This window comes from Periophthalmus magnuspinnatus, chromosome 19 (assembly GCF_009829125.3).
Source record: "Periophthalmus magnuspinnatus isolate fPerMag1 chromosome 19, fPerMag1.2.pri, whole genome shotgun sequence".
Taxonomy (NCBI): Eukaryota; Metazoa; Chordata; class Actinopteri; order Gobiiformes; family Gobiidae; genus Periophthalmus; species Periophthalmus magnuspinnatus.
In genome coordinates this window covers 3,463,081-3,484,206 of record NC_047144.1, presented here as the reverse complement: position 1 = coordinate 3,484,206, position 21,126 = coordinate 3,463,081, and the positions used below count along the sequence as shown (strand labels likewise).

At 41.4% G+C, this 21,126-nt stretch overlaps 2 protein-coding genes across 2 annotated transcripts; both read left to right on the top strand.

Annotated features, from left to right (window-relative positions):
- Positions 1-222: 222 nt before the first annotated feature.
- On the top strand, positions 223-5,010 carry rangap1b (Ran GTPase activating protein 1b). The gene is made up of 16 exons (XM_033985026.2): positions 223-310; positions 591-709; positions 796-923; positions 1,063-1,122; positions 1,207-1,386; positions 1,463-1,597; positions 1,894-2,052; positions 2,132-2,245; positions 2,331-2,430; positions 3,012-3,096; positions 3,168-3,315; positions 3,389-3,472; positions 3,540-3,642; positions 3,773-3,861; positions 4,267-4,388; positions 4,458-5,010. The coding sequence occupies exons 2-16, from the start codon at positions 598-600 to the stop codon at positions 4,543-4,545; spliced, it is 1,707 nt and encodes a 568-aa protein (XP_033840917.1). The 5' UTR covers positions 223-310; positions 591-597; the 3' UTR covers positions 4,546-5,010.
- Positions 5,011-6,883: 1,873 nt separating this feature from the next.
- Positions 6,884-21,120, top strand: chadlb (chondroadherin-like b). The gene is made up of 10 exons (XM_033985159.2): positions 6,884-7,036; positions 7,426-7,620; positions 8,089-8,244; positions 8,931-9,076; positions 9,971-10,252; positions 15,101-15,320; positions 17,968-18,241; positions 19,378-19,790; positions 20,221-20,387; positions 20,712-21,120. The coding sequence occupies exons 3-10, from the start codon at positions 8,125-8,127 to the stop codon at positions 20,986-20,988; spliced, it is 1,899 nt and encodes a 632-aa protein (XP_033841050.2). The 5' UTR covers positions 6,884-7,036; positions 7,426-7,620; positions 8,089-8,124; the 3' UTR covers positions 20,989-21,120.
- Positions 21,121-21,126: the final 6 nt, after the last annotated feature.

Below are 21,126 nucleotides of genomic sequence, written 5' to 3'. Positions count from 1 at the left end.
TGCTAAGCAAACACTAACCAATTTAATTTACACTTATTAGGGAGAAAGACAATTGTTTTTATTTGCATGTTGGCATCTAGGTGCTATACTCATTTTTCATGATCATATATAAAATCTGCATTGCCCTTGTTAAAGTTTATTTCACAAGGTGGCGATAGTGCATTGAAAGTTTTCTTGACTTCCACACATCATCCAAACTGAGGAGAAGAAGAGCAGTACGACGCTGTGCGTAATGACGTCATCTTCAGTACCCGGCGCGCGTTGCTGGAGGGAGATCGGCGTGTTTTTCTCGGATTATTACTTCTCTGGGGTAAAGTTTGGAACACAAAACAAACACATGTTTACATTATACTCTCTATTCACATGTTTACATTATAATCTCTATTCTTATGTCATGGGAAAAGTGTTGTGTTAGAAATTATGTCGTTACCTGGGACAACGAGTTTCGTTAGCATCACTCGAGCTAACACCTCTGTCGTAATAGAAATGAAAAATGAAAGGATGTTTTTAGTTATGTAACAGCTGTTGAGCACAGCACAATAACGATTAAGCCTGCACATCCTCATGAAATGCTGACATTGTTTACACAGTTTTAGAATGGCCACAGATGACATAGCCCAGCTGGCAGATGCACTCTCCAAAACCCATGTTGGGGATGGAGAGCTGAGCTATAAAGGCCTGGGACTGAAGCTGGACTCTGAACAATCAGGTACTACACTTTTTTACCAATATGGTTCATAATAATGTAATACCAAATAAAACATTTAATATATTAATTTGTCTCTGTGGTTTCAGTTAAAGATATAGTTCAAGAAATTGATCAGTACCAAGATCTGAGAGCTCTTCGCCTGGAAGGAAATACTCTGGGCGTGGAGGCAGCCCATGCTATTGCCAAAGCTTTGGAGAAAAAAGACCTGCTACAGGTAGTGCGATTTGTTTATATTTATTCAATTATATAAATTTTTCAAACCTCTTCAAATTTTGCTACCATTACGTTTTTTCTCAGTTTTACTCTAATATCCAGGTAGAGAATGTAAATTTGTTTTATCTTTGATACTGTAGAGATGCTATTGGAGTGATATATTTACTGGAAGATTACGTTCTGAAATCCCAACTGCTCTGGTAAGAAGTGTAATAAATATAAACAATACCACAGCAATGTACTTGTTATATATGTCAAACGTTTGGTGTGCGTGCTTTTGCCAGCACTCCCTGGGCAGTGCACTGATGTGTGCAGGGGCCTGGCTCACTGAGCTGGACCTCAGTGATAACGCCTTTGGTCCTGATGGTGTGAAGGGAATCGAGCAGCTATTAAAGAGCCCGACCTGTCACACACTGAAAGAGCTACGGCTTAATAATTGTGGCATGGGGATTGGAGGAGGAAAGGTAAGTTACTGACTGTTACATTTGAAGGAATAGGCTGAGGATAATGATGCCATTAATAACATACACATTTTTGTAGATCTTGGCTAATGCCCTGATTGAGTGCCACAGGGAGTCCTCAGCGCTGGGAGCACCTCTTAAACTCAAAGTGTTCATGGCAGGAAGAAACCGCTTAGAAAATGAAGGAGCCAGTGCCTTAGCCAAGGCATTCAAGGTACATCACATGACACACTACCCAGTAAAGGAAGTATTCCAAGGGAAACCAACAAACAAATGTGGTTCAACCAGTTTAGCTTTATCTCCCAGAATATCGAAAGTGCACAAAGCATAGCTTAAACCTGAGGCCTGATTTGGCACTGGTTAGACTCAGAGTTGAGGCTAAAGCTGAAGATGGAGGTAGTTTTAGCCTTGAATATCAGGAAGAGCCTGGACTTTTTCAATTATGTTGATGGAATACCCCCAAAATGGTCTATTTTATTAAAAAAAATACACCAATATTTCTGCTGTAAGCTGATGGGCAGCCTGGAGGAGGTCCACATGCCACAGAATGGGATCAACTACACCGGAGTGATGGCTCTAGCCTCAGCCATGAGATATAACCCCGAGCTGAGGGTTCTCAACTTCAACGACAACACATTCACCAAGAGAGGAACACTGGCTATGGCCCAGGTCAGGTCTGATGCATAAAGATCTTACAGAGCATTGCAGGGCTTCAAATCATTTTGGGATTATTTTGTCTCATTGTTAGGCCCTGAAGCACCTAAAGAACATTCAAGTGATCAACTTTGGCGACTGTCTGGTCCGCTCTGAAGGAGCTATTGCCCTCGCTGCTGTGCTAAAAGAAGGACTGCCCATCCTGAAAGTATGTTTACTCTAGTAATTACTTGATTATGGTTGACCAAAGTGCTATTGAATTTTACTTTCAATTGTTGTCCTGTTGTGCCTAGGAGCTTAACCTGTCATTTGGGGAGATCACAGAGGCAGCCGCTCTTGTGATCGCTCAAGCTACTGCAGAAAAATTCCACATGGAGAAATTGGATCTTAATGGTAAATGTAGATTCAAAGAGTGCTCATTATTGTTCTTAATTTCAGTGTGTCAGTTTGGAGACATGACTGACCATTTTATTCAGTGAAATAATTTTATTAGATTAATAAACCTGTCCTCCACAAGCTCCACTGGCTCCCCGTCCCTCAGCGCATCCACTTCAAAATCCTTCTCATCACATTCAAAGCTCTCCACAACCTGGCCCCTCCTCACAGACCTGCTCCACCACCACACTCCATCTCGCTCCCTCCACTCCTCCAGCTCCAACCTCCTGTCCCTGCCCGGTAGGACCGAGCTCCGAACTTGGGGGGATAGAGCCGTCTCCATCGCTGCCCCCACCCTCTGGAACTCACTACCTAAACCCCTCCGTGACCTCTGACCTCCCCACCTTCAAAAAAGAACTCAAAACTCACCTGTTCAAAATTGCTTTTAATGTTTGATTTTATGTTGTAAATTTTGTGATATTTTATTCTTGTTTGTATTGTGAAGTGACTTTGATTATCTTAAAAAGCGCAATATAAATAAAATGTATTATTATTATTATTATTATTATTATTATTATTATTATTATTATTATTATTAGGTAACTGCTTGGGAGAGGAGGGCTGTGAGGCTTTAAGAGAGGTTATGGAACAAAGGGAAAAAGGAGAAATGCTTGCGTCACTGAGGTAGTGCAGCATCCATATATGTATAATATAAAGTATCATATTACATGTATCTAATATTTCTTTATCCCTAGTGACGATGAAGGAGAACCTGAGGAAGAGGACGATGAAGATGATGCAGATGAAAATGACAGTGGTAATGAAATTGATGAAGACGAATGTGGCTCCGGGAAGAAGGAAGGATTTATCAACGAAGACAGCCCCACAAAACCTACTTGCTCGGTAAGACCATGCTCCACCCATATGTAACACTTACACTCAGTGTGTTGTTACTGATGTTTTTGTCCATAACCAGGCAGAAGTGATGGCTTTTATCACTAGCCCTACAGTAGAGAAGCTCCTTCAGCTGGGAGAGACACGTGTAAATGTTCAACAACAGGTAAAGCTTGTCAGACATGGGCCATTGTGTCTTAATTGGTCAATGTTTCACTGAGATTTATTTTTAGGTGGAGACCTCTGACCCACACAAAGCTGCAGAGCTACTTATGAAAGTTGCTGCTTTATACCATGACGAGCCTGAAGCCAAGGAAGCTGTACTGGAAACTATTGGTAATAATTGTAAAATAAACATATAAACGTACTTAGCTGTAGGGAGAGGACTGAGAAATATGGACTGTACCTTTTTAATGTTTACTTTTGAGATCATACTGATTAAATCTGACTACATTCTTTTTGTTAGATGGTGTTATGAAGAAGTGCCTCTCTGGTTCAGACTTGCAGTCGTACTGCTTCCTCTCTACACTGCTGGTTATAATGGGACTGCTTAAGGTATTCAACTCATGTCTGTTGAATTTTATCAACTGGACAAAAGTTTGAATGATTGGCTAATGAAAATACAATCTAATAGCTTGAAGTTTTTCAAAGTGCATATGCCCAGGTATATTCACAGGTGGTGAAATTTCTATAGTAAATCATACCATTAATTTATGAGATTTGTTAGATCAAAATTCCACTATACCTCCTCAAAGTTTATAAAAAATATGTATTTAAACCAACAATAGCAGAGTGGCATCAACTCCAAGGTATTTGATTTCATATGTGAAACTTTGATGCTCATGGGCAATAACAATATGTCTTTTGTAAATATAGTTACAAGGTTTATCCAACCACATCACAAAATTGTTTTTGTGCAATAATGCCATGGTGCATCACGGCAAATTTGTTGTGTTCCAGGGTGAAGGCAAAGTAAAGAAGATGAGTCTGGTCCCTGGTCAACTGCTCTGTTTGGAACATGCTGTCCAACAAAACTATTTTAAACCAGATTACACCTCACTGCTTTACACTTTTCTATCCAAGTAAGTTTACCTGTTTATCCTGTAGTTCTCAAGACATACGAGTCTACAGTACTGCTTTTATGTCACCAGGAACACGGAGGCTCTTAAGTCCTGCAGCAGTGCCAGAGACAAGCTGATGTCTACACTTGAGAATACGCTCAACAGTGAAGAAAACTGACCTACTCCATCAACAACAAAGCCTTAAACTTGAACAAGGGACAAGGACAACCACTGTTCTCCTTCTTCGTTTGTATATTTTGGACTGTCCTGAAACTTTATTTTTTTACTTAACAATTATATTTTTATAGAAAACTAGTTCTCGCTTTGAATTGGCTAATATAAAATGTTTAGCCTTTTTTTAAAATTAGGGTTTAAAATGAAGTTCTTCACTTCAGTCTAACCACTTTTAGGACAGTCTGTTCAGTCACTGCTGTATAGGGCCTGGGACCACAATCACAAGTTTCTTTCACTATATGGGGCCCAATGACTGTAAAAATGTCTTTAATACATGCAATTTAAAACATGTTACACAATATTACCTCAATATAAACTGAAGATAAAAGGAAATGCTCGCCAGTAAAATTAAGAACGGATGGCAAAAGTCAATCTTCACTGATGTAATAAATACAACCTATTAAACATGCTTTTTGGCTCATTATTTTTCACATTGTAGGTCAGTTATTTTAAATCTGGTGACTAGCATTTTGGAGGTCCTGATAAACCCAGAGGAGGGGTACTTTTCCTGGCTTGTATGTAAACGTTGTTAGACTGTCCTGGATGTAGTGGCAGGAGGTGTAGGGGGGAGTGGCGCTGAATATGAGGGTAATACAGTGGTGTTTTGAATGAGGGGCAGTCCGGGGAAGAGCAGCACAGATGGTACAAGCCATGAGACCAAGAGTGAGCTTAGAATAACTTCAAGAAAAGCAAGGTGAGTTCACTTTGTGCGTAAAAGATGTTCCCAATGGAAAACATGTCGGGCAGTTGATAGAAGTCAGAGGAGCTTTAGTTTAATCGCCAAGAATTTCAATTTATTCATTTGAGATTATACACGGGCTATAAATGACAATCAGCATTTACATTATAAATGTTGATTAGCTCGAGGACATAAAACAATTATTGAAGTTTGTTGTTTTTTTACTGAAATTAGTCCTATGACACAATCATGGAGACATATTTTGGCACCACAGCGGCAAAGGCAGAGACACTGCGCCTTTGTGCGCAGCGACGCACCTCTGCGGTCTGCCCCGGAGAGACGCACACACTGGAGGACATTCCTCCGGCTCTGGTTTCCGTGGCCTCTCGCCTCGGACACTGCTCAAGGACCGTTTCGTATCTTGCGTTGAGATTTGCTCGTCGTCAAAGGGAAACAGAACCTAAACGCGGTGTCAAGTTTCACAAACTTAAAGTCTGGCACTAATTTCAATTAATGGTTGGCATAGCAGGGAATGTCTCTGTCTCTCTCTGTCTCTGTCTCTCTGTGTGTGTCTCTGTATCTCTCTCTGTCTTTATTTCTCTCTGTGTGTCTCTGACTCTGTTTGTATTTGTATGTTTGTCTCTCTCTCATTGTGTCTCTTTGTCTCTGTTTGTATGTCTCTCTCCGTCTCGCTCTCTCTGTCTTTCTCTCTCTCTGTCTCTCTCTGTTTCTCTGTCTCTCTTTCTCTCTCTCTGTTTCTCTCTCTCCCTTTCTCTTTGTTTCTCTGTCTCTGTCTCTCTGTCTCTCTGGCTCTCTCTCTCTCTCTCTCTCTCTCTCTCTCTGTGTGTCTCTGTTTCTCTCTGAGTCTTTCTGGCTCTCTGGCTCTGTCTCTCTCTCTCTCTCTCTCTCTCTGTCGCTCTCTCTCTCTCTGTGTCTCTGTTTCTCTCTGAGTCTCTCTGGCTCTGTCTCTCTCTCTCTCTCTCTCTCTCTCTCTCTCTGTCGCTCTCTCTCTCTCTGTCGCTCTGTTTCTCTCTGAGTCTCTCTGGCTGTGTCTCTCTCTCTCTCTCTCTGTCGCTCTCTCTCTCTGTCGCTCTGTTTCTCTCTGAGTCTCTCTCTCTCTCTCTCTCTCTCTCTCTGTGTCTCTGTTTCTCTCTGAGTCTCTCTGGCTCTGTCTCTCTGAGTCTCTCTGTCTCTCTGTCTCTCTCTAAAGTTTGTACAGGGCCATTAACCACTCCACCGTGCTAACATTTTAAGACTCCAAAATGTAGAGCTCGGGATCTGGGTGGCTTTTGTATGTCCATTCCTACGGATCAAGACCGCTGATCCGACCTGGCACTGTGGTTTCAGAGCATTCCAGTGACGTCTGGAGTCGAGTCTCAAAACAAGTCATTCAATGCACAGATTTCGTCCCATCCTTAAAAACATCATCCATCGCTCTCTGGACACACAGTGAGACAAGGTGCTACAGGCCACAGACCATTATATTCTGTCAATGTACATGCAAAGCTTAAATGTATGCAGCCTTCTTATGTTTGCACTCATTTCCAAATGGTAACCTAACAATATTTCTTTACTGATATTTTTGCAACTATCCCAGATGCCCTCCCTGTGGCTCTCTGCGCTGGGCTTGTGGCTGGTGTGTGTCTCCTCTGTCCTCTCTGCCAAATGCCCCAAACAGTGTGTGTGTGATCAGATCCAACTCACTGTGGCCTGTGTTAACAAAAATCTCACTGAAGTACCACCAACCATCGATGAGGTAGGCATTAAAACAAATCTGTGTTTTACCAGGGGCAGAAAACAACTAATTACAAATACTCATGTTACGGTAATTGTACTTTTTTGAGTAGATTTCTAAACATACTTGTACTCGTTTGATTGATCAAGTAACTATAGCACCATGGGATGTATTTTTCATGTGTACTTTTTTATGTTTAATCAAGCAAAAATGTGTATAATTAAATTCAGTATCACTTCAGCCACGTAACTGTACTTTTACTTGAGTACAAATCTTCAATACTCTTGAACTACTGGTTTTAACAGTGCCATGTGGGTGCAGTGTTACTTCAAATCCAAAAGAAAATTTTACAACTTCAAAAATGTGAACTTCTTTTTTGAGTATTATTATTTGTTAAACCCTCGTTATAGATCACAGTGAAGTTGGACCTCCGCAGTAACGACATCCAGGAGCTGCCCACTGGAGCTTTCAGACACTCCCCATACCTGACCCACCTGTCCCTGCAGCGCTGCAACATCCGCAGGGTCCGGGAGGGTGCGTTCCGGGGCCTGGGACGCCTGGTCCTTCTCAACCTGGCAAATAACAACATTGAAATCCTCTATCAGGTCAACGCAATATCAAACGCACAAAACATATAACAAATGTGTGGTTTGACTTAAAGGAGATGTCGTTACCTTGAATGTGGTGTAATGTTCCAGTGTATGTTATTTTACCTAATTACCTAATCTTGCATTTATTAAATTACTTACAGCTTTTCTAAAATACCTCTATAATATAATGTGAGCGGGGCCGCCTCTTCACAGATCTGACCAGTAACTTGGCCTGGTCACGTGCTTGTCTCTATGGCGGTAGCTATGTCTACTGTCGTACTGTGAAGTATTGTAGGAAAAGTAATAACATCTCCATGGAGACAAGCAGATGGCAGACCTTCCCCCAGAAAAGTTACATAGTGCATCTTTAAGTGTAACTTTGGTAGAAGATTGTTTTAATTGAGTGCATTTTTAGCTCAGTAACCGTATGTTTACAGTACTCTTTCCACCTCTGTATCGCTCTGTGTTGTTTTGACTGTGCAGGAGTCTTTGGATGGGCTGTCCTCCCTGAAGCAGCTGATGTTGGATCGGAATCGCCTAGAGGAGATCCAGCCCGGGGCCTTCTCTCAGCTGGGCTTCCTCAATCTGCTCTCCCTCACACACAACCAGCTGGTCTACATGCCAAACATGGTCTTTCAGGTACACTGCACAAAGCACTGTAGTAACAATCACACCAAATCAGAGAGCAAAAGTTATGTTTATCCAAGCAACTCACTGAATAAATTGTACTTACTTTAGTAACATTTTTGGACCATTCTATACAGCGAAGGTGTGCAGACTGCACTCAGTTTAAAACTGAGCTATTATCGCAACTGCTCCTTATTTGTCAGTGCCTCAACCTGCAGATAGAGGACACATACAAGTTTTTCTCATTCTCAGTACATGGACAAGTCAGGCCTCATGTGAAAACCTAGAACCTCCAGAATTGACTCACTGAGCTGCAGAGGCTGCACTAGCACTGATTCATAATTGGGTGCAGGTGCTGAGGTTTAGACAGTGACAATTCAGAACAGAAAGAGTCCTTTTAGGTTTAAATCAAGTGAATTAAGTACTGAAACTGGCAACCCAAATGAGAGGCTCATTTTGCCGTCTGATTGGACAATCATATGAAGAACTAAAACGCCAAATGATAAACAACTTGGCCATCATGTCCATTGTTTTTGTAATTAAAAATAAATCTGCATTATGATTGTTATCAGTGAAAGATATTTAGATTGTTACTATTTAACTACTCTTTTATATTTTTTTAAAATAAATAATAGATGGACATCAATCTCTGAGATAACAATAAATGTCGTACAAATCTTACTGTTGTGAACCTGCAGGGTCTACAGAACATCAAGCTGCTGCGTCTGAGCCACAACTCTCTGAACTACCTGGACACAGAGGCGTTTGCTGGGCTCGTCACCCTCACACGACTTACTCTGGATAACAACGAGCTACAGTTCTTCCCCAGCGAGACCATGACCCGGTACATCAACATGAACTATACCTTACAAAAACATAAGTAAAAATGAGGTAAAGTGTTAGAAGTGGGAAAAATGGTAAGAATAACTTCATCATAAAAACTTGTGAGGACTATACCATTTCCAAAACTACTGCTCTTGCATGGGTGAAGTGATTCTAGTTTGTGTCAAGAGAGGTCAAAGGTCAATGTGGTCCAAGAAAAGAAACTGGTGTGATGGAGATGCCTTTGCTTTGCCTGAAATCTTCTACAAACAATATGATGTTAAACTTAAACTTATCATATTCAATTACTGTTGTATTTAGTACTAAAGAAATTTAAGCCTTGAAAAAATGCATTCTTGCGGTGGGGTTGCCTTTCCACAGACCTGACTTGGACCGATGCTATCACCTTCTTTTTTCCATGGAGATAAGTTTAAAGATGCAATATATAACTTTGCACTGTTTGACGTTTTCAGTTCTGATACAGATTTTGATACTATATTTCTAATTATCTACCAAACCAATAGCTGATCCTGCACATTTTCTAGTATTGGTGCCGATATCTGATACCAGTATCGGATCAGTGCAACCCTAGTGTCCAGTACTGCATTTATTGAATTACAATTCAGTAATTTTTCTATTGCTCATAAATATCATGAACATAAAACATGGCTTGTTGGCCTGCTTGTATCCATGGCGATCAGTGTGTTTAATGCCTTCCTTAAGAGCAACTAGAGAGAAATAAAACTCCATAGACAAGCAGGTGGCAGGTCCTCCATCAGAAAAGTTACATAGCATACTTTTAATGCCATATTGTGGATTCTAAGCAAAACAATAACACATCCAGCAGGTAAAATGACATAGTGCTAACTAACCCTAACCCTTCAAAAGTGATTATCCTGACATCCTTCTTCTGCAGACTTCCAGAAGTGACCCGCCTGGAGATGAGCCACAATCCTATGACATACTTGGGGGAGGAGGCCATCGCCATGCCCAAGCTCACCCACCTCTTCTTGGACCACATGTCTCTGCAGGACATGTCCAACAGCGCCGTGTCTAAGTGTCCCAGCCTCGTGCACCTGGACCTCAGCCACAACCAGCTGCGCGTCATTCAACCCTTCTCTCCTGGGACACCCAGCCTGGCCCGAGTCAACCTGGCAGGGAACCCCGTCTACTGCAACTGCTACCTGCGACCACTACGGTACATCATATTTACAAAACAAAGCAAAGTCACGTATCCTAATACAATTATCACATGCAGAACGTTTGTAGATGTTTAAACTTCACCACTGAATATCCCCATTGCCAGATGGGAGTTACTGACGGGTGAATTAGCCAATTAGGGACACGCATGGTCCGTCCGTATCAAAACAAATATGGCTACTTATGAGGAAAAAAGAAAAGGAAAAATATCACAAGGGGCTGGAGAACATTATGTATTTTTGCAGCATCAATGACGAGAGCAGATAAGTCTGATAAGCTGAGGTGCAAGAAATGTAATTGAGGTTCTAAGCCTAAATAAAGGTGTAGTGGCTTGTTGTCATTAGACCCCACCAAAACACCTGCTTCACCACCTTGAAATATTATATATTCAGTTCATGGGTCAACCCCACTGCATTACATAAAGAGATATTATAATGCACTGTAGAGGTGCAGAGGAGTGAAATAAAAGCAGAAGAAACTGACCAGGGATTACACATGAAAAATGGCCTTCTTGTCTGATTCTGACATATTTACAAAGATGTTCATTAGTATGCACTGTCTCTGAAATAAATATATAAAATAAAAAAGTAGCTTGTGTTTACTCCAGCTTTAGGTTTAGCTTTAGCCATGTCTCACAGTGCCACAAAGCTGGAATTACTAAACGTCTTTTTTAAATTTCTGAGATCGGCCTTGTAATTTAAAAGTATAATTCAAGTATCATTCAGATTTGATTAATAAAGACAGCGTGACATTGGATGATGTCAGTGGCTCACGTAAAAGATCCCTGATTTGGAGCATGGAAACACAGGCCGTCATCACCTCGAGGGATCCGATGCGTCTGTGCACCAGAAGCAGTCAAACATGTCTTCAGGGCCACCGCACAATGAAGCAATAGTAGAAAATAGTAAAGAAACAGGCAAATGTATCCAGCACTTTGCCCTCAAAATCATGTCAGTGTATTTTTCCAACCCTCTCATCATAAATCCTTCATTCATTGTGCAGTTGGATAAGCTCAGTGCTTACTTGACCTGGGCCTCTGCCTGCATGTGGATAAACTCCCACTTTCTGGCAAATGCTCTCTGGAGCCGGGCAAAGTTCTCCTAAGACAAAAAAGCAACATTTCATAACTGTACAAAGTTGTTCTCAGAGGCATTTGGAGCACTGGCATTTGGAGCTTGTCTCAGTGCTCACCGCCTTGTAGTCTGCCAACTCTAGTCCGGTCTTGTTCTGCATGGCGCGCAACAGGTAGATGGCTGAGGAAACGCAAAGATTTGGAGACTTAAAAAATACCCAGTAATCCTGATATGGCAGTTTATATTGTTGTGTTAATATTGTTGATGTGGAGTGATGGATTATACTGGGTTTCAGATAACATCACAGCATTCGATAAGCCACTATTTCATACAGATGGGGACAGTTAAATGCAGATTTTTAAGTAAGTTATTAGTGAGTTATTGGGTCCACTCACTAATAGAAATGATCAGGTTCAACATTTGTGAATTTTTGTAAGTGGTCACATTTTTTACAGCACTTTTCCACCTTCACACACCAGTATGTAGACACTAGGTGGGTTAAGTGTCTTGCCCAAGGACACAGTATACCCCAGTATTCATCTGTGGGAGCTGGAATCACACTGTCAACCTGTCTCCCAAAGATGTTTATGTCCAGAGTGGGATTTGAACCGCCAACCTTCTGATCAGTGGGCAAATACTCCACCAAATGAGCTACCGTTTCCTTTTGGTTATTCCTTAATGAAAGTACAATGTAATCAAATAGGGTAAACCTGATCCCCATGACATTATTACAGTTAAGAATCATGTACAGGAAAAGCACAGGATGAAGTTAGGCAAACATATGGTACCTCTGAAATAAATAAATAAATAAATAAAGTTTTAAGGTTAAAATAATAAAATATAATGTTATACTTTTGAGAATCTGTAACTTGTAATAAATTCGTCTTTGAAATTAAAATAAAGCAGCTGACTTTTACTGCTGCTCTCCCTGTTCAGTAATAGTTTAAAAGTTGTTCAATGTATGAGGTTTATGGCCAAATATTTCCCAAAATGCAGCCACCAGTTTTGTTCTAATAGGAGGACTGCTCTAGATGTGGTTTTCTAACACACTTAATCAATGATGTACGGTCAGGGCAATCAAGGCAAGCAGTGCTTGTTCAACAAAATCATTGCATGCCAATAGTGTAATTAAAGTGTTTTGAAATATATCCAAATAATCCCATTTTCCCTTTACTTCTGCCTGTTTGAAGCATGGCTGAAGTCACGATGTCCTTTAGTTCACCCTACTGGTCATTGAGCAGACTGCAGCAACTGTGGTTCCCAAAAGTCTCATAGATTTGTGTTGTGGTCCTGTGCCATGCTGTGCCATGCTGTGCCATGCTGTGCCATGCTGTGCCATGCTGTGCCATGCTGTGCCATGCTGTGCCATGCTGTGCCATTACACTTCCATACACTGCACACTCTCAACATGCACTTTTATAACTGGAGAGCCAGCCGGTTGTTTTAGAGGTTAGATGTTGGTTAGAAGTACAGACATTTAATCAAACATGAGCTAGTTTCAGGGCTGGTCTGTGTGAAATGGAGGATTTGGACAGAGCAGTGACAGCGGCTGAGACAGTTAGGAACCACAGTCTGGTATGAGACATCTGGTCTATGACCTGTGTGTTTATGAAAGAGCGACAGTGTCGGTGGAATAACAGGACTATTACATGTGTGGAGGAGCATGTGGCTGTTCTGGACCTGCTCCGCTTCAGGAAAATACAGGAGGTTTCTTCAGGAAAGACATAAGCGCTGTTCTAATGCAGGGCTGTGTTTAAGGGGACGTTTGTGACACATGAGGCTGTATTATAAGTGCACCTGTCTGACCAGTGCCCCTGTCTGACCAGTGCCCCTGTCTGACCAGTGCCCCTGTCTGACCAGTGCCCCTGTGCATCGTACACTACTGCTACATTAATGATCTTTGTTGGAAATGTGTGGGTCACATGTCTCAGGTTTATGTTTTGATACATAAAGATGTGAATTCATGGATAGAGCCTATTCTGGTGGCTACAGGGCAGATGTGTTGTATCAGGGTGTGGTTGCAGAGGTGTGGTATCAGGGTGTGGTTGCAGAGGAAAACCATGTGTCTATCAAGTGATGTCTCATATATTTCACTAGTTGTGCCAGTTTCCAAGTGGCTCTATATCTAAAAACATCACTACATCAGCATCGGTCATTTACATCATCAACTTGGATTAATATTAAAAACTCTTCTTGTTCTGGAAATTAGTCTAAAATTGTGTCCAACACCCTAACCCTTCAAAATACCTGTGTGTCCGCTACTGAAAAAATAAATGGTTCTTAATCTTATAGAAAAAGCTGGCGTCTGACAGTCTGTCCCATCAGTTGTGCCCATAGACCTGACGTTGACTCAGTCTGGTCCTGCCTGAACCTAGAGTCTCTCATGGAAATGTGTGCAAACCAGTGAGGGAATGTAAGAAGGTAAAAGTACTAAAGTTCTGTACTTAAGTATACATTTTAGTTATTTGTAATTAAGTACCGATCCGATAGGTACTTAAAGGCAGATCTGTGCAGCGTCTGCAGTGATGCGGTCGCTGTATCGGTCCGTTGTGGTGAAGAAGGAGCTGAGCCCAAAGGCGAAGCTCTCGATTTACCTGTCAATCTACACTCCTACCCTCACCTATGGTCATGAGCTCTGGGTAATGACCGAAAGGACAAGATCACGGATACAAGCGGCTGAAATGAGTTTCCTCCGCAGAGTGGCTGGGCGCTCCCTTGGAGACAGGGTGAGGAGCTCAGTCACACGGGAGGAGCTCGGAGTAGAGCCACTTCTCCTCCACGTTGAGAGGAGCCAGTTGAGGTGTTGAGGTGGCTCGGGCATCTACTTCGGATGCCTCCTGGACGCCTCCCTAGGGAGGTGTTCCAGGCATGTCCCACCGGGAGGAGGCCCCAGGGAAGACCCAGGACACGCTGGAGGGACTATGTGTCTTAGCTGGCCTGGGAACGCCTCTGGATTCTCCCGGAAGAGCTGGAGGAACTGTGTGTGGAGAGGGAAGTCTGGGCTTCCCTGCTGAAACTGCTGCCTCCGCGACCTGGTCCCGGATAAAGCGGAAGAAAATGGATGGATGATGTACTTAAGTAGATTTTCAAGTGGATACTTTTTACTTTTACTCCATTACATTTGTGAGCCGTATCTGTACTTTGTACTTTCTACTCCAATACATTTTTTAACTGGACTGAAACATAAAAGTATTGTTATTATTATGTTAAACCTGGTGAAAAGGATGAGGGTTTATTTTTCATAATAATGTTCATAATTTGAGCAAACAAAAATGTGCAAATAAAAACAGCTCGGAAAAAAAAAATTTACTCAATTGTTTCTGTTGAACAAAATTCAGCACAAATCTTTATCAAAATCACTGAAGCTTTACAAGATCTCAAAATCTGAAAAAAGCTAAATACTTTTACTTTTTACTTTCATTCAAAAGTAAATCTTTCCAAAATAACAGGCAACTTCTAAAAGCAATTGGTTGCATTCAAGAAAAAGGGGGCTGAATACTTTTGCATGCTGCATTTTCATGCTGCAAATCTTGTAAAATATTTCCTTCCACTTCACACTTGTGTTCCATTTTGTGTTGCTCATTCACATAAAATGTATTTAAATTTGTGGTTGTGATGCAACAATATGTGGAAAAAGTTCCAAGGGGATGAATACTTTTGCAAGCCACTGAATATGCAAAAATGCATACAATTGAACTTGCAAATACTACTGTGGCAAATTGTAACCCTTAATGTCACTTTTCTCTTTTGAATATATTCTGATTTAACCTTAGGGAGTGGGCCATCAGTAGTAAGGTGAAGCTGCTTGGCACATGTGGGGGCCCGGCTCATCTATCCGGGGAGACCATAGAGGGGGTCTACCCCTCAGAGCTGCGCTGTCAGAGCCACGAGGCCATGCTGAGGGCAGAGTACGAGGAGGCCACCAGGAACACCCCCCCTCCCACCGCAGAACCGGAGAACAAGTTTAAGTGTCCGGCTAACTGTGTTTGTCAGGTAGGTACTTGTATTCTCACACTGTATTTACTCACAGCTAAAAGACACACAGGCAGACCCAGGCTCACATGCGCAGACAGAGATAGGCTCACATGCGCAGACAGGCTCACATGTGCAGACAGGCTCACATGTGCAGACAGGCTCACATGCGCAGACAGGCTCACATGCGCAGACAGGCTCACATGCGCAGACAGAGATAGGCTCACATGTGCAGACAGGCTCACATGTGCAGACAGGCTCACATGCGCAGACAGGCTCACATGCGCAGACAGGCTCACATGCGCAGACAGAGACAGGAGGAGACTGTCACTGATATTAAGTTGATCCAAATTCAAATTCATACAAATATATATGACCAGATCGCTTTTTAACTGATTCCAAGCACTTCTGCTCGCACCACAGACTGCATAATGGAGTAGTGCACAGCTATAGTGCACGGACAGCGAGTGAAATCGCTCCAGACCTCCTGTTTCAAGTGCTCTTGGGCCGGGAGTTTACTGTCGTCCAGAATGTGACGTCACATTCACACCAGTCCAAGCACCACTCGACTCCTTTACGTCGACCTAATGTGGCAGTGTGAGAATTACCTAAGACTGGGTGACGTCACCTGCTTGTCTCCATGAAGAGAAATTTAGTGTCATACTGTGGAACATCCCAAGAAAAGTAATTCTCTATGGAGATAAGCACATGGCACACCCTCCACCATATAAAATTACTTTTACCTTTAAAATTCATGTTGTTAACATATCAGATGTAAAACTATTTAAAATGTTTGATGCTTGTATGGACTGGATACTCCAGAGAGAACAAGAGTGAAATGTTTTAAGTGATGATTTCTAGGGCAACAGTCAAAGTGTGAGGTTTTTATTTTCACCAGCACCAATATCAGATTGGACATGTTTTCTGGAAGGTTATAAGACAATAAACGCTAAAGTGTGACTAAACACCTAAACTCTGCCCACAACCGCATTTACAAAACAATATCTGTGGACTAAAGAAGAGAGTGAGGAGGGGCGGTGTCTGGATGTATGAGGAACAGTGTGATTGGTCTAACAGGTATCCACAGTTCAAACTCCGCCCCTGCAGCCAGGTGTTTGTGATCAGAAACACCTGGCTGTAATCAGGGCAGTTTTTTGTAATGTCGCCAATTACTTGAAATTACACAAACTTTGCTTTTATTCTAGCATTTTTGACTAGAAAGTTGCAAATTTACCTAGTTTGCACTAAAGTGGCCAAAACATCAATAGGAACAGTAGATAATGCTTTAAAAACATACAAACTATATATATATATATATATATATATATATATATATATATATATATATATATATATATATATATATATATATATATATATATATATATATTTTTTTTTTTTTTTTTTTTTTTAAATAACTTTTCTGTGTGACTTGTTGTGGATTTCCTTCCACAAGATTCTCACAACAGTTGGCAGGAATTTTGGCTCATTCCTCCTGACAGAACTGGTGTAACTGAGCCAAGTTTGTGTCCACTCCAAAACATTAACTTTGTTATTCTTAAGTCATTTTGTAACCACTTTGGCAGTATGCTTCGGGTCATTGTCCATTTGGAAGACCCATTTGAGCCCAAGCTTTAAATTCCTGGCTGATGTCTTGAGATGTTGCTTCAGTATTTCCACATAATGTTCTTTCTTGCACCAGTCCCTCCTGCAGCAAAACAACCCCACAACATGATGCTGTCACTCCTGTATTTCACAGTTGGGAAATATGGTGTTATCAGGCTTGCAAGTTTCCCCCTTTTTCCTCCAAACGTAACAATGTGCATTATGGCCAAACATTTCAATTTGAGTTTCAGTTTCAGACCACAGGACATTTCTCCAAACATTAAGGACTGTCCCTGTGTGCATTTACAAACTGTAATCTGTCTTTTTTATCTTTCTTTTGGTGTAATGTCTTCTTCCTGCAGAGTGGCCTTTCAGCCCATGTTGGTACAGAACTTGTTTCACTGTGGATAATGACACACTCTTATCAGCTTCAGCAGCATCTTCACCTTCATCTTTTGCTTTTGTTCTTGGGTTGAGATGCATATTTCAGACCAAAGCACTGGGGGTTCTCCGTTTCATTCGTGAGGGGTATGATAACTGGACATTCTCATGGTGTTTATACTTGTGTATAATTGTTTGAACAGATGAACGTGGCAGCTTCATGCATCTGGAAATTGCACCCAAGGATGAATCAGACTTGTGCAAGTTCACAATTCTCTTCCTGATATCTTGGCTGATTTCTTTTTACACAGAGAAGCAGTGTGTTTCTCAAACACATCCACAGGTGTGTATCTAATTAACTCAAATCAGAAGCCTCAAAAAGACATGACATCTTCATCTGGGTTTTCTCAAATAGTTTAAAGGCATACCAATCTTACTGTAGGTAAACCTCTGACTTTGAAGAAAGTAATGAAAATTGTATTATTCTGGCATTCAGCAAATTTTAGTGATCCAAAAACAGGAAAGGTTTAGTCTGATTTCAAGTCAAACAGTGAGAAAAAAAGGGTATGTGTGGTATCTTTTTATATAGTGTATATAAACTTTGGTAGTGAAAGTCAATTTAGTGTTTAGCTCTACTTCAATGTACTTTTTATTTAACTAAGAGTATTTTTTCCTTGCCCAGGCAGAGATGCACCACTCTTCATGTGAAAACCGCGGACTCACCAAAATCCCCAAAGGTTTCGACCCCACCACACGACTCCTGGACCTCAGGGGGAACCACTTCCACTACCTCCCCAGTGGCAGCTTCCCCGGGGTGGGCCAGGTGGTCTCTCTGCATCTGCAGCGTTGCAAAATTGTGGACATCGAGGAGGAGGCATTCAGCGGCATGAAGGGGCTTGTCTACCTGTATCTGTCAGAGAATGACCTCGCGTCGATCAGTCCGGGGGCTTTCAAAGGTCTTTGGAATTACTTTGCAAGGAAAAAAATAACAGTGTTGGAAATTAGTTGAAAACTTTTATCAGTTCATTTTGGTTATGATGTCACATGAAGTTAGAGCTACACTTTGATGCCATCCACATTTCCGGGGGGTGTGATGCTAACTGGTGGCACTGCTGTGTCTGAAACTTTAATCTGAGCTTTATTTTAACACATCTGACCATAAACTGATTTAGCTGGAACTACAACAGGTGAGTTGATTTTGTAGCCTACAGTTAAACTAGTCCCTCTCAAAAAATATCAGTCAGAGGCGAGCGTGCATTACCCAACAGTTTTTAGTCAATTTTTAGCGATTTATTTCTTGAAAAATCAAACACTCGAGCAGGACCATGAATGCTTGCATTAATCATATGTGAAAATGTGTTAATTTTCTTGAGTTTTCAGACTTAGATCTAAAATCTAATGAGGCTGTGTTTACTAATGTGTGCATGTGTGTGTCACTGCTGAACACTCCCCCACCGCGCAGTGTGATGTTACTGCAACGTATCAATAAAAATGACACTTTAATTAGCCTTAATAAAGCATAAACAAATCAGATGACACCTATGAAACAAAAACTGGCACAAACTTCAACATTTTCACTGTCAGGAAAATAAAATAAAGAGACATTATTTTTTCACAATAGCTTCAAAAAGTGGTGCCATTATTCAACCTCGAAGATGTGATTGTGTCAATTGAAAGAACTCAAATGATTAATATGGCAAGTTTTTAGACCCAGTCCCTAACAAATGAGGTTCAATATTTGTGGATCATAAGTTTGGTTTGGATAATACATTTTGGACCATAAATTTCTTTCAAAAACAGTAAATCCCCCGTAGTTATATTCATGGGTTTCAGCTTTCTGTTATATGCAACATTTCGAGTACTTTTTTGTCATTCAAAAGATATATTTTGCTCTAAATTATTAATCACTGTTGTAATGGTCCTAATTTTTCATCATTCTGAGCCCCATAGATACTCCTCTGTCCACCATCTTAAATTATGACCATCAAGTTCTAGAAAATGAACGTGTATGTGTTATAGATGTGTTTATTGAATACATTGTTCTATACATTCTACATATATGCTGTTAAAATGTACTTTAATTTATTCTTAGGCTTGCCACAGCTGACCTACCTTTACCTAGAGAAGAACAAGTTCACCGTCTTCCCTAAAGCAGCCTTCAGATTGGTACCCAGTTTGTTGGCGCTTCACCTGGAGAACAACTCTATCAGCAGACTGGAGCCGGGCCTCCTCACTGGGGTGGAGAACCTCAGATCTCTGTACCTGACTGGGAACAGCATCAAGCACATGGCCCCACGAGCTCTGGAGCAAGCGACCAACCTGGACACTCTTCACCTGGGGGGGAACAAGCTGAAGGATGTGCCCACAGAAGCCCTGAGAGGACTAGGGAGCCTCAGGGACCTCCGGCTTACTGGAAATCCTATTCTGTGGGTGGGGCCCAACGCCTTCAAGCCTGTAGAGAGGTCACTGAAGGAGCTGTACCTGAATAAGATGGGGCTTGAAAGGGTGAGTGGTACTAAAGTAGTCATAGCACCCTCCACTAAATTTTAGCGTCTTTGGCAACAAATAAAGAAAGAATTCAGTTAAATTTTAAACAGCAAATTGTTAAATAATGAAAAGCTGCACAAACTTTTCTCGTGGCGGATCTACCACCTGCTTCTCACCATATACTGTAGATGTCGTTGCTTTGCCTGGAATATTTCACAGTATGGCATTAAATCTTAACCTTGCAAGATGGATTCTTGCAGTATTTGTGAGTTTACATACAGAAGAGGGCTACGCATATCTGGCATGAGCTAGGTTAATTAAATCTATCTCAATGGAGACAAAAAGTCACAGGTCAGATCTATGGCGAGGCACCCTTGCTCACAGCAAGAATTCATGTTTTTCCAGGTGTTATTTGAGTAGTAAAAAATAATCACCTGGTGTGTTGCAGATGTCCCCAGACTCTCTGGCAGGACTCGGTCCAGGCCTGAGGAGTTTCTTTCTGGAAGGGAACCTTCTAGAGGAGGTGCCTGACCTTCGGTCCTTCAGGTCTCTGGAGGTCATCAACCTGGCTGACAACCCTCTTATGTGTGACTGCCCCCTGCTGCCTCTGCGCATGTAAGACTTTTTACATTAAATTGTCTCATTTTTATGGCTTATCCTTTGAATACACCATATCATATTTTGGTGCATTGTTTAATGTTTTGTCCTTGATCTTATGCATCCAGACAGTTACAGTCAGTTGCAGTTACTCTTTACTTGAGTAGTAGTTTCCCCAAATACTTTTTCATTTGATCACTACTTTGTACTTTTACTTGAATAATATTCTGAAGTAACATTATTGTTACTTTTTATTGTTACTCTGGACTGTACACGAGACAAGATGCTGCACAAAGCCATAACTTTGTACCTCAAATCTTGTAATTATGATCTCTTTTATAGCTGGATTGAAAAGGTCAACCTGAAAGTACGTGCCACCTGTGCCAATCCCCCAGAGGTCAAAGGTCGCAGGGTCAAAGATGTCCACACATTCAGAGCCTGTCCTGGTGGAGAGAGTCTTCCCTCTCGTCCGACAACCACCCTGCAGCTGTCCAGGACGCCCAAAGCTACAAAACCAAAGCCACCGCACCTCAACCGAAAGAGACAGGTGAAAATGGTCAAAGCCAAGCCCAAGACAAACCACAAGAATCAGAACTCGAAAAGCACCAAGAGACGCTGAATGGCCTAAGTTACTATTTGCATTTTTATTATGGACTTTTTATAAGTATGCGTACTTTTATACCATTATCAAGTACAGATTTTCACCATCTTGTGCAAAACAGTTTAATGGATAACCGATATGCTAGATATTAACCAA